The sequence below is a fragment of the Sciurus carolinensis genome, chromosome 13 (assembly GCF_902686445.1).
Source record: "Sciurus carolinensis chromosome 13, mSciCar1.2, whole genome shotgun sequence".
In the NCBI taxonomy this organism is placed as follows: domain Eukaryota; kingdom Metazoa; phylum Chordata; class Mammalia; order Rodentia; family Sciuridae; genus Sciurus; species Sciurus carolinensis.
The window spans coordinates 69,652,945-69,666,800 of NC_062225.1; the positions used below are offsets into that span (position 1 = coordinate 69,652,945).

The window sequence follows — 13,856 nt, forward strand, 5'->3', positions numbered from 1 at the left end:
TCCAGAGGGGCAGGGAGTGGTGACCCCACCAGCTCAGCTTGGGCTGGTCACCAGACCAGAGGAGAGCGGCACCAGGCCCATGGGATGCTGTTGTGATGCTGGCTTTTAAGTAGTTCCAGTGAGCAATTCTCTCCCCAAGATGCTGCCAGGCAGCCCGAGTAAGAACCCAGCCCCGCAGAATGATGCTCTGTGGTCAAGCAGGTACCAAAGGATAAATGTGCTGTATTAACATGAACACTAATGACAAATGCACTGCAGTAGTAAGCACATCATAGATACATAGAATCTTCTCTAATATAGTCTGAACATAGATATAAAATAAGTTATACTTGTTTCATTTTCCATCACAGTAGGAGCATAGGCGACAAAGTGACTGGATCAGTGGCCATGGAGCAAGCCAGGGAAGAGACCACAAGGAGGGTGCAGAACACTGGGTATGGTGGGGACTTGCCAAGGACACTGTAGAGTTCCTGGGGACCTTACAGGGAACAAGACCCCAATCCTCTCAAATCAGTCTTCTGAGAGTCAACACAAGGTCCTGCCTGATAAGAGCTGGTGGCTGCATTTAAGCTGGGATGATTCAGGGTGGTGGGTGGGAGGCCAAGCAAGAATCAGCACTGCCAGCACCCACAGGCCAGCCCACTCCCCTGCTGGCGCTGTTGGACTTCTCTGATGTTGGGAACATGGGGCACATAGCCAGAAGGCACAGTTTGCTTCTATGAGGTGACAGATGGCCAGACTGATGGTTCACAAAAAGCTGGCTAGCCCTTCTGCCTTGCCAGCCCGCTCTGGGGTGCTGCGAGGGGGCTGTGTGCCTGGCTTGCTCTCTGTGGTTTGCCATTGGGCAGCAATGCTGGGATTTACACACATCATTGCACAGGGACAGGTCTGCGGGTCTGAGACCCTGGCTTTGAGTCCTCCCTCCATCATGTGTAACCTCTGTGAGTTTGGGAAGGTCGCCTAATCTCTTCTGAGTTTTAGGTTTTCATCTTTTCAAAATGCATACCTAGCTGGGACATTACTGAGGGCCACAGAGAATATATAAAGTGCCCAACACAGCTCCCGGCACACATAGGCAGGACTGGATAAACTGAGGCAAACAGAACACCCAAACATCCAAGGCCAGGCGGAGAAAACACGAATCTGGCAAAATCCACAGACTTGCATCACCCTGACTGCTTCTGAGTAGAAGACGACAGGATAGTTTCCTTGTTTGCTCCTACCAGGTTTTTCTCTTCTCTCTCCCACTCTGAGATTCTTTGAGATGACGTGCATGCAGAGTTCAAAGCCAGGTTTGCTGAGGAAGACAAACCTCGGGTTTGGAAGGAAGAGTGAAGAGGCCAACACCTCTTACAGTCTGGGGATGCTAGGAACTCACCTCTCCTCCCTATAGCTGTCCCTTCCCTCGCCCCTGGGTAGATTTCTTATTAGGAAGCCAAAGAGGGAAAAATAAAAGCATAGAAAATAAAGCAAATTGCCTATTAAATGTAAAGCCTTTTCCATCTGCTCAGAACCCGGGCAGCACAGAGGCACTGGGGGATCCGGGTGGGTGGCCCATCTGTGGGCCAGTGAATTGCCTCAGGTCTCTGGGGAAGGGAAGAAGGATGGGAAAGAGATGTAGAGACCCAGGCTTGCACCCTGGGACATGGAGGCGCTGCTGTCTGTCCTACCAATCCTGAGAACTTGGAGATGTGCCCAAAAGAGGATCAGCCTGGAAACATAGGGATCACCGTCCCTTCCCATGTACAGTGCAATTGTCAATGTGTGTGTGTGTGTGTGTGTGTGTGTGTGTGTGTGTGTGGTTACTGCTCCCATCCGCCTCCGTGAGGTCCCTCCCCCACATCACTCAGCAACTTTCCTCTTGGATGGGGGCAGGAGGTGGGCGGGCAGCTCATTGGGTAGCTCGTGCCCCTCCAGCTTGACCTTGATGAGGTGATTGGCCAGTGCGAACTCCTCGTCATCCAGCATGCCATCCTTGTCAATGTCGGCTAGCTTCCAGATCTTGCCGAGCACGCTGTTGGGCAGCTTGGAGCGGACCATCTCCTTCTTGGCATTAGCGCCTGTGATCTTGCCGTCCACCGGCGACAAGGTGTAGAAGATCTCATCGTACATGGGCTTGTCCCGGGCCACCACCCACTCAGCATCATCAATACCTTCCCCGGCACCCTCCCCGTAGCCGTGCCCAAAGGGGCCATGCAGGGTGCCCTCGAACGCTCCGCCCTTCACCATCTGGACGGGCCGCTGGGTCTCCTCCTGGCGCACCAGCACCATGAGCTGGGCAATGTCGTTTGCCAGCATGTCATCCACCACCTCCAGCAGCTTGCTCTTTAGTGGCTGGAATTTGCTAAAGTCCTGGGCCTGTAGCTGGTCCTGGGAAGAGAGAGAAAGAAAGATAGAGTTAGAATGCTGGATCACAGCCCTCGTGTGAGCTACATCACAAGCATCACCTATGTGGGAGGAGGAAGAGAAACCTGCCCATTGGGGCTGAGAATGAAGTTTTTCAGGAGGCAGTTTTTCAGGAATTTTAACAAATATTGGTCTGTCTGTTTATTTAGACTCCTTCTAATGTCATTCCAGAGAGTGAATCATCACGTTTCTCTTGAAGTCAGTTTTGGCTATTGTGTGGCAATGACTCTGACACTGAGCAATGTGGACCTCTAACTTGGGTTGTACTTGAATGACAGGGACAGTGTTCTCAGGACCTAGCCTCCTCCCTTACCCTCCACCCTCCCCTGGCCACCCCCCCAACCCCCACTGAGACAGGGAATCATATCCACCCACTTTTACTGAAGGAAAATTAAGGCAACTGAAAACATCATAATAAAAGCCAAAGGTTAATCCCAAATCCACGGTTCTTAATCAGGGTGCTCACTGGAATTGCCTGGAGAGGTTTTTAAAGACTACCTCGGAGGAGGATTTTGACATAGTAGGCACAGGCAGGCAAGCAGATTTTGTAAAGATGCCCCCTTTGCCTTCTCATCCCACCCCCCCATCATCAAAGAAAGATGCTCCACTTTGCACATTTTTGCAATTTTGACAGGAGCTGAGTCTAGAACACCTGCCTCTCCTTAGCCTCTAGAGGGGGGACAGGAAGCACTGTCCTCCTGCCCTGGTCTGATCACAGCTGTCTCAGCATGCTAGGAAAAGGCCAGAGCACAGGGACAAGCACATCGAGTTCACTGTACAAAAATTCAGAAAACACCGATAGCTACATTTTAAGAGGAAGTGTGAGATGAACACTTCTCACCTCCCTTCGAGGCTGAGCTGGGGAGGTGATGAGGAGCGGGGTGCGGACGGCAGAGCAGACGCTGGTGGCCATTCTCTTGCCTTAGAGCACAGCCTCCCAGGCCCCTCCCCCGCCCCAGATCCTCCTGTCTCCCAGCCTGTTCACCCCTTGGTGGGTCTGGTAGGCTCCCCGGGAGGGGTCCCAGTGTCTTCCAGTAGGAAATGGCCAGCATACCTATAGAACCAAACATCAGACTGGCAAATAAATGAGAAAGTAAAAATCATTTGTTACAAAAGTGGGGTTTCTGCATGTTAAAAAAGAGGTCACGTGGTCTGGTTCAAGAGTCATCTTTCTAAATGTTAGAGGAGAAACAGAAGGCAGAAGGGTCCTAAGACGACTGAGTGAGAAACCCAGATTCCACTAAAGTAATTCTGAACTGAGTGCCTGGCTCATGGTGGCTATTTGAATGAATGGATCCATGGACATGGACAGACTTGGAATGTATATCTACTTTTCTTTTTATTAGATAGGAAACTAAAAATGCCTATTTGGGATTAGTGGTATTTTGAAAACCCTAGCCATAACCTGAGATGCTGGTTCTCAGCCCGAAGAGCAAAACAAGAAGGAACATCTATTATTGATATTTCCATGGCTGCTATTTTTTGTTTTAATTGTGAAATAATTATAGACTCATAAGAAGTTGCAGGAATCATGGAGGAGAGAGACAGAGGCTCAGAGGATCCAGTTCATATGATATGGTGGCTTCTTGCTTTGACTGTGGGGGCAGCTCCTGCTTTATGTGAACTCTAAACTTGAAAAACACTGAGACCTCAGCTTCCTTTTCTGTAGAAGGCAGACAAAAATGCCTCCCTCTGGGGACTGCTTTGGTGAAAACCCTGAGAAATCATGAGCAATGGCCCCTGGTCCAAGATAGGTGCCTGCAGTGCCCCAAAGATGGCAGGCTCCCTGCCTCTCCCTGGTGTGAGTCCCGAATTGCTCCCAATGGGGAGCAACTAAAGGCCTGGAGAACTTTAGTCAGGCGACTTGTCCCATTACAAAGGAGATGGTGGCGATGTCAAGCCTGTGGTGGACACAGCTGGGGAAGGAAGGTCTTAAACTTGAGATGACAGCCCCTACACATCCCTCACACACCTGTGCCCCCGTGTGGGGGTTGGGCTCTGTTTCTCCCCAGGTTCCAACGTGTCACCTGCTGCGTGGTGATAGTGCAGTAGGGAGGACAGGTCTGGGTCTCCTCCCTGTCTTCTGGTTCTGACTCAGTTCCCTCTGGAGCTCTGAGGGTATCTCCTCCTACTCCACTACCAGCTCACGTGATATTGTCCCTTGTCCTAGAGTCCCTGACCCTCGTTACCTGCATCCTTTTCAGGTTGGGGAAATCCCCGGGTGAGATCTGGTGCTCCCGCTCAATGCGGCCATAAATCTCAGCCAGGTTGTTCACCAGCTCCTTCTTCTTGTTGTCCTTCCCAAACACCGAGGGCATCTCCTTCTTCAGAGAGCTGATGATGTAGGCGTGAACCTGACAAACAGGGCCAGAGGGCATCAAGACCCGGGAATACTGCCTCTTGGGGTTTCTGTCCCTCCACCTCTTCCCATGAGCGCCTCCCTCCTCCTCCTCTCCTCTGAAATCATTTCTCCCCTGACCCTCTTGCAGTGCTAGGCTGGGCAAGGTGGATGTGGGGAAGCAAAGGTCAAGGCAGTGATGGGGTGGGACTGCTGAGGACTCCTGCAGAGCACTTAGGGCACCGCCTTTACGTTCTTTGTTCCACTCTCTTTTCCAGTGACCTTCATTGAATAGAAGTGGAAAGAGGAGGAGAGACTAAAGGCCTGGACAAGGCTGACGACCACACAGGTGGTAAACATAGAGTTGACCTCCAGCCTGGCCTTTGACCCGGAGCCTGCAGCCACAACTGCCCCATTTTCCTGCCTCCAGGGTAGAGTTGTACAGCTGAAACTCCTGGAGCGGTGGCCTTGGACACTCTCAGGCAGGAAGTAGCCCAGGTGTTGCAGGCCACAAGCCTCAGCTCTTGCAGCTGACCCTCCCCAAACTCATGGCCCCACCCATGCTGACAACTCCCCGGGGGGGCCTCACCTTGGCCAGCCTGGCTCTCTTGATGAGGTCATTGAGTTTGCGCAGGGCGGCATTTCTCGGCAAACTCTGGATATCCCTGAACAGGTCCTGCTCCTCGGCCTCAAAGAGCTTCCGATTGTCAGGGATGAGGAGCGGGTGGGACCAGAAGGAGCCAATGTAGACCCGGATCACCTCTGGGGTGTTCACGATCTTCCCCAGGGACCACATGAGGGCCCCGTACACCCGCATCAGCTGCTGCGTCTCGATCTGGTCGGCCTTGTTCAGCACCACCCGCATCTTGTCCTCATGGTTCTTGAGCGCCTTGATGACTTCTGAGAACTCATCGGAGATGTCCAGCTTGTGGGCATCAAACAGCAAGATGATGCGGTCCACCCGCTCGGCGAACCACTCAAGGACCGCCGCAAAGTCATACCCTGCGAGCAGACAGTCAGGTGAGGGGCACTGGGGCTTGGTGGTGGGGAGGGGCATCAGGGGCGGTAGGAAAAGCATGGTCTTGGGAGTCAGATCTGAGTCCAGATCCTGACTCCTCCGCATTGTAACTGTTTGGCCTTGAGTAAGCTGCTCAGTGTGCCGACTGTCTTTTCATCTAAAAAATGGGCAGAATATGTGTTAGGGTTTGGGTCTGGAATGTCCCTTGAAAGCTCATGGGTTGAAAGCATCCTCCCCAGTGCAGCAGGTTCATGGGTGGGCTTTGAGGCAGTGATTGGATCCTGAGAGCTGTACCCTCATCAGTGGATTAATCCACTTGATGGATTAATAATGCGAATGGAATACTGATTGATAACTGTGGGTGGGTGGGTGGGCATGGGGGAGGCAGTAGGTTACTGGGGTTGTCGTACCCTTGGGGACTAAATTTTGTTCCTGGCTCCTCTCTCTTTCTCTCTGCTTCGTGGCTGCCACGAGCTGAGCAGCTTTCCCTTGCCATGCCCTTCCGCCATATTTCTGCCTTGGAGTCAGTGGACCATGGACTAAGGTCTCTAGAACAGTAAGCCAAAATCTTTACTTCTCCAAGTCGTTCCTGTCAGGTATTTTGGTTACAGCAACAAAAAGCTGACTAACAGAATGTAGTACCTAATTAATAGAATGACGAGGATTAAATACACTAAGCCCAGCCCAAAGCAGATTCTTAGTAAATGGTAGATATTATTGTAAACACCGCCAATTCCATAAAGAATACCGACGATCCAGCTCTTCTATTCTTGCTTATTGCATTTGGCAGCCAGAGTTCCTGCTGGAAAAAGAACTCTACATATCTAATTTGAATAAAGACTCAGAAGTTCTTTACATAGTTCCCCTAAAATAAAGCAGAAAGTGTAAGTTACTGATGATGGTTCAGACCACACCCGTTACTGGCCTGGAAGACATCTGAGTTCTAACAGCGTATGCCTTGTTCTCAGCTCAGGCTCCTGAGGTTACCTAGCACTCAGTTGCTTCATGTCCCACCGATCCCAGAGCCCCAGAGCTCTTGCTCTGCTCAACTCCAAGTCATCGTGGATCTGGGATAGGTCCGAGGGACAGGCTGTCCCAAGTTCATATATTCCTTGTACACTTAGAGCTGGAAGAGGCCTTAGCTCCCTGTGCCTTACAACCCTCCTCCATGAAACGGGGTGACAGATGAAGAAGGGAGGGTAAGGGGTCAGGACTTATTCAGAGGTCCGCAGCTCTCGATGAGGATGGGAGTGCTGGGCTTTGCTGTCTGAGTCTGAGCAGGGTTCCAGGGCCTCCTTCTGCCACTTCCCTATGGCAGCCTCTGGCACCAGGGCGGGGGCCTTTCCTGGGGTTCTGCTGTGACTAACAGTCCTGGCTCCTATCTGCACAGGGTTACTAGGGGATACACCCTGGGGACCAAAAATTCTTTGCCACTATTGTGCAGGAAATCAAGCCATTAAGGGAAATGCCATTAGTCCCTGCCTTGCCTCACAGAGGGAGGCCAAAGACCAGGCAAGGTCATTAGGAAAATGCCTTGTGATTGAATCAGAGGTAAGAACCTCTGATGGTCTGTTTATAACAGGGATCCTCAACTGGAACCCAATCAGAATCCCCTGCAGGACTTGTTAAAATCCAGGTGGCCTGATCCCACCCCACCAGTGATCTGGGGTGGGCATTTCTTCTTCTTCTTCTTTCTTTTCCTTTCTCTTCTTTTCCTTTCTTTCTTTTCCCTTCCTCCTTTCCTCCCTCTCTCCCTTTCTCTCTCTCTCTCTTTTTTCCTTCAGTACCAGGAATTGAACTCAGGGGCACTCACTGAGCCACATTCCCAGCCCTTTCTTGTGTTTTATTTAGAGACAGGGTCTCACTGAGTTGCTTAGGGCCTTGCTAAGTTGCTGAGGCTGGCCTCGAACTTGCGATCCTTCTTCCTCAGCCTCTGGAACAGCTGGGATTGCAGGCGTGGGCCACCACGCCTGGCCTGGGGTGGGCATTTCAACTAGTTCCCAGGAGGTGCTCCTGCCTCTGGTCAAGGAATGCACTCTGAGGACCACTGGTCTTGACAATGACAATAGCTCCTGCTGATACAGTGCTCGCTAGGCGCCCAGCACTGCTCTAAGTATTTTACAATCATTAACTCCTTAAACCTCAAAATGAGGTCATTAGTAATGAATAACTAATATCAGACCCATTTTTTAAATGAGTACCCAGAGCCACAAGAAGGTAAAGTAACCTGTCCAAAGTCACCTGGCTAGCAGGTGGTGGGGCTGGGACACAAATCCTGGGATGTGGCTCCAGACAGTGCTGTCAGCTGCCACCCTGACCTGGCTTTTGGAGGCTGCTATGTCGGCAGCCATAGACTTGGATGGCAGGGGCGGGGATGAGGATGCACGGGGCAGGCCTGGGTGGGTGCGGGGTGTGTCAGAGGCATTTTCTACCTGCGACACCTTCTGAATGCCCTGAGACATACTTAGGGCATGCTGAAGCATCACCTTGGGGTAGGGTTGGACTTAGTGTGCACAGGACTGCCTGCTGCCCCGACAGCCCCAAAAGATTCCCAGTGCTGCAGGGAAACCGACCAACAAAGGAGCGTAAGGACCCTCTTGGACGCCCCGCTCTGCCTTCAGCTCTCCAGTCTTTGGTGGATGACTGCTTCCAGGCACCATCCCCGGTTGACTTTCTCCAAGCTCTGTCACCGCTCAGTTAACTCAGGGTTCCTCTCTCCCTGCTCGGGTAGGGTAAATCCACAAGGCCCGGAGGCGCTTAGAGAACAATGGTCCAACTCCCCGATTTAAAAATAGGGGAACGAGGCTCAGGGAGGGGAAGAGCAAGCCCAGCATCTTCTAAGTACCACCCCAGGAAGGCCCCTGCCCAGTGCAGGCCCTTGTAAACCAGACTCAGCCTTCTCCTCCAGGAGAGGTGTCCCCTTGCTGAGGGGCAAGGCCCCGGAAAATGCCTCAGAGTCGCTGCACCTGGTGATCAGATGGGGGCTTTATCAGTCCCACCTCAGAAATGGCTGGCACCAGCTCTGCAAGGCTCAGTGACGCCCAGGGACGGGGACCCCAGCTCTCCAAGTTCAATGCTAGCTCTAGTTGGCAAGTTCCTGCCATGACCTCACTTCACCCTCCCCACACTCTCTGAGGAAGACAAGAGAGGAGCCGCATCCTCATTTCCAGAGCGGAGAGCTGAGACTTGGAGGAGAGGGAGTCAAACAGCTGGAGAGAGGTGGCTGGGCTGGAGCCGGGCTCAGGGCACGCAGCACCTGAGGCAGCCTTTCCACACCTGCCACGCTCTCCCCTGAACGAAGACCCAGGCACGGCTCTGCAGAGCCCATGGGGCCAAGCCCTCCTGTTCCAGGCGCGCTGCAGCCTGCTCCCCTCGCTCCTCCAAGAGCAGCAGGGCGGCCCCTCCCAAGGCAGTCCCCTCAGAGCCAGTGGAAAGAGGGGCAGAGGGTTCAGAAAAGCAGGGCCACCTGATCCCCCTGCCCCAACCTCCACCCTGCTGAAAGCAGGTCCCAGGCTTGTGGCCTCGGTGCCTAGAGCCAGTCAGCTCTGCCCTGTGTTGCAGGTGGGAAGGGCAGTGGGCTCGGAGCCTCTGCATTCTGCTGGCACCTGTTCCCCAACCCTGACATGGATTTTAGTGGTGGCAGTGGCAGGGCAGGACACAGGGAGGGGCCGTGGGAAGAGCCTGCTGCTGTTCCCTCCCACCTGTCCAGCAGATCTCGCCCTCAGCACCGGGCTAAGGCAGCCAGACTGGGCCCTTACCTGACGAGGAAACGGAGGCTCACAGAGGGCGAGGCCCCTGGCCACACGGCAGTGGGGGTCAGAGCCAGGACCTCAGGTGTCCAACCTCAAGCCCAGCACTGTAACCACCCTTCATGGGACTGGGGATGGCAAAGGCACAGAGTCTGCAGAGATGGAGAGGAGAGGCTGGGCTCCTCCAAGCTGGCCCTGATGACAGGCATACGCCAGGAGGCTGTGTCTGTGGGGAAGGGGATCCCTGCCACCTGGCTGCCCCTGCTCTGTGACGGGAGGGAGGAGCACCTGAACCGGCTGGGTCAGGGCCCCTTGGGGTCTCTTGGCACTCTCGTGCCTGCCTGTCCTCTGCTCACTCCTGGGCATGGCAGGGGAAGCCCCCTCCTCTTGGTTGCCCTCTGCCCAGCGCAGAGCCTGGCACAGGCCAGGTGCTCCATCGGTGTTTGCTGAACAGAACTGAGACAGGAGCCCCGTCCTGCATCTACGCCTGGGAGACAGTGAACGCGTTACCTCCGGGCTTTGTTTATCTGGTTTTAAATTAGAATACACCAGTCCCTTGGTCATAGGGTTGTTGTGAGGATCTAATCAAAGAAGAGGATGCTGGAGGGACTGCTTAGCTGTGACAAGGGTCACAGCTGCCTCCTTTATTAAGAACTCCTCTATAGCAGTTCCCATGAGATGGGAGTCATCAGAAGAGCACTGGCCTGGGTGAGCCCACCCCTAGTTTCTGCTTGGTCATTAACTCACTGTGTGTCCCTGGGCAAGCAGCTTCCCCTCTCTGATCCCTGATCTCTTTGCTTGTCAAACGGGGGGCTGGGCTGGATGATTGCTGACTTCCTTTCTTGGTTTATAATTCTCTGCTTCTAAGACTACAGGAGGGAGGATGGGGAGCACAGTGGGAGGGACAGAGATCAGACACAAGGATGCCTTTGCTGGCACAGTGAGGAAAGGCTGGCGGCTGCTGCCTTAGCGCCATCGGCATCCTCTGAAGGCTGCTTCTATGTGAGGCAGGTGGTGGCTTCAGGAGCCCTTTCTATGATTTTGTAAGGTCTCCTATTCATCCTCCCACTTTTGCAAATTGTGCAAGCTCTGGAAAGCTCTTATGGAATGGCCAACAGTGAGGCCAAGAACTTTCTCCCCAGGGAGGCTGTGAAGACCAGGAGAATGAAGCCGTGGCTCTTGGGGTCCCGCTGAGGTACGCTGACTGCTCCCGGCTGATCCGAGCCTGTGGGGCCTCTGGATAGATATTTAGTTGCTTTCATGACCTGGATTTATGTGCATAACTGGACATGGAGGCATCTCAAAGGCACGGACTGGACCCCGTGAGGAAAGGGGTACAGGATTAGCTCTCCTGTTGACTCTCTGTGTGATCTTGGGTAAGCCTGAACCTCAATTTTCTTAGCTAAAAAATGAGGATAACAACAATTGGCTGAATAAGGAGTCCGTGGCGGAGCCATGGAAACAAGATCTGACGGTGGAGGCAGGAGTGGACGTCTTCTGGAGATGGCCCTAGAGTCCAGGGTGGACGACGTGCCCGGTGGCAGGCCCCCTCCCCCTCCTCAGTCCCAGGAATGGCTCTGAGACTGGTAATAGCTGCTCTGGAGCACCTGCGGCAGCCCCGGTTCATGTGACGTGGATCATGGGGCAAGGACACTGAGGACACAAGCTGCCCTGCCTGGAATTCCTCCTAGTGAGCCTGCTGGCTCCAGGAGCTGAGGGCAGGCTCCACGCTGGAGACTGGGCAGCCCACAGGGATCCCTGGCTCACCATCCGGGCTCTGGAGGACTGGAAGGCATTTCTAAGTAATGCCAGGCAGGAGGAAATCAATGAAACAGACCCAACAAGCAAGGCAACTCCTTGATCACCCGGTGGCTTCCTTTATGGTCTGAGATGCAGGGCGGGGCACAGACGAGGCAGCTCCTTCTCTGCACTTTCAGCCACTCAACCGACCTCATGTGGTCCCCAAACTCTCTGTATGCCAGGAGGTGAACAGATCACCCCAGCTCTTACAGGGGAGGGAGCAGGGACAGGGAATCGAGGGGCTTGCCGAAACTCACGAAGCTGGGCAGCAAGTCCAGCCTGGAACCCAGATCCACATTCTGTTAGCTCACGGCTAGTGTGAGCCTAGAGCTCAGAGGACCGAGCTCTCCAACCAGACACTCGTGGTGGGGACATAACCATCCCATCCTCCCCGCTGCCAAATCTGTCAAGATTTGGGGTATTTTAGCAAAAGTGAAAACAAGTCAGCTATCTCCAAAATGTGGGAAGAAGACAACAGGGAATGAATGCCACACAGGATTCCTCCTGGAGGTGACCACAAGGAGGGGTCTGAGCAGATGTGTCATAGGCCTCCAGACAACCACAGAGCCTTTCGCCAGGCCTCTGGAAGGGGGTTGGGGCTCTGCTGCTCTGCCCGGGCATGTGAATGGCATGCGGGCATGGATTTGCCAGCACATAGTCAGGGGAGCCCCAGGGGGTGCTAAGGGCCGATCCAGCTCCAGTGAGGCACCGGGGACCAGCCTGCATCTGAGGCTGAGGATCCACACAAGATCCCCCACGGTCTAATCCTGAAGCCCTCCAGAGGAAACTCACAGAGAAGTTTGCTCTCATTCGTCCCCCTGTGAAGGTAAGGGGCTGAGGAGGAGACCAGGGTTCCCCCTCCAGGCATGTGACCCTGGCACAGCTGTTACCTGCTCTGGGCTTGCTGAGCTTACCTGCACAAGAAGTCACCTGCTGGGAGGAGCATCCAGCTGTGCAGTCTGGGATATGAGCTCAAAGCTCCAGGGTGGCTTTTCTAGGGGGGGCTGGTGGGAATTTCTAGCCCAGAAGCAGCCAGGAAATGTGGTTCCCAAGTGTGAGGACTGACAGCCTTCTGGAGCCCTCCCACTTCGGCTGCGTCCTTGCTTCTTCCTGGTAATGTGCCCAGGCAGGGCACATCCGGTCACTTCCAGGAACTGCTGCCCTGCCTGCCTCTCCCGCCCACCCCAGTGCATCTTCCTCCAGAGACAGGTGCTGGGCCGGAACCTCCCAGACTGGCTTCTGGGATGTCCCTGGCTTCCCTGCACAAGACTGGTGCCCTCCCCCAGCCCCAGACAAAGGGGTCACACCCCGAGCAGGGACCACACTTTTCCTGGGGTCCCAGTGTCCCTAGACCTTGGGATCCCTTGGGAGCTGCTCACTTTCCAGAACTGTGTTACTGGGCTGTCTTGACACTGATGTTCCTTGCTGGTGAGACCAGCCCTGTGCCAGCCTGAGGCTTGGGGAGTGCCATATGGGCTGAATTTCGGGTTCTATGCAACCCTCTCTCAGGGCCTGGATTGCAGGACAATCCACAGGGCTCTGGCCCGCCCTGTGCTGGTCAGAGGAAGGGACAAAGCGCCAAATCTGCTCTGAGGTCAAACCCAGAGATCCAGGAGGTCCAGGCAAGAAACCCTGACAAAGCAAGATCGGTCCTGAGAACACACTGTGCATTCGTGGGGAGGAGGGGGCCTGAGTCGGGGGAGGATGGGGATGCGAGTGTGGGTGGGTGTGCAGGGAGGCAGGGGGAGGGTCTGGGTGTGCACGTTTGCACCGGAACTCAGTTCTGTGGCTGATAGTGAGGAAGGATGGGTGGGGCTCTGCACGCTGGAAATCTCCCTCTCTGGGCTGCCCCTGATAACCGAGGGTGTCCGAGGCCTGCCCTTGACTCCAGCCGCAGGGTGCTGAGGTCAGCGCCACCCCAGGCTGGCAATGTGGTGCTGCGGCCACCGCCAGCTCCTGTTTCCACCACAGCCTGCTTGTGCCAGCAGAGGCATTTACAGCTGGGCTCAGGAGGGCAGAGGGCACACTGGCCTGCACAGCCACGCCTGGGGCCATTGCTTCTCCCAGAGGAGAGCTGCCTGCCTGGTGCTTAATCAGCCGAGGAGGGGAGCTGATAAGAAGCACAGGCAAGAACATCAATACCCAATTTATGTAGACGGCCACTGGGGTCCAAAGACAAAGGCAGGAGAGAAGGGAGAAGAACAGGAGAAAAATAGAATGGGATAGGAACTGAAGAACGCAGGACTCCCCCAGAGCAGGGCTGCTGCATCCAGCTGCACAGTCTGTGCACTGTACAAGGGCAAGGGAGATGGTTCACACTGGGTTTGTAGAATGGGAGGCCCCAGATGGTGGGCAAGGAGGGAAGAAGGGAGCTCACGATGATCCAGAGCTCTGAGGTCCATTATGGTCTGTGGACCTCACAAGAAAGCTATGTGATGCATGTTATCACCCCTGCCACTCACGAGGACCCTGGGGCTCAGGGAGAAAATGTGACCTATTGAGATCCACAGTGTTCTAAAGCACAGAATTCTGAACCCGTAGTTCA

The 13,856-nt window shown here is 54.3% G+C and overlaps 1 protein-coding gene across 1 annotated transcript in view; it reads right to left on the bottom strand.

Annotated features, from left to right (window-relative positions):
- Positions 1-202: 202 nt before the first annotated feature.
- Ehd3 (EH domain containing 3) overlaps positions 203-13,856 on the bottom strand; it is a 30,982-nt gene continuing 17,328 nt past the window's right edge. The window contains exons 4-6 of the mRNA XM_047523004.1: positions 5,334-5,746; positions 4,596-4,760; positions 203-2,370 (exon numbers count right to left, since the gene is read on the bottom strand). Coding sequence (XP_047378960.1) covers positions 1,843-2,370; positions 4,596-4,760; positions 5,334-5,746 — 1,106 coding nt within the window. The 3' untranslated portion in view covers positions 203-1,842. The remainder of the gene's footprint in view (positions 2,371-4,595; positions 4,761-5,333; positions 5,747-13,856) is intronic.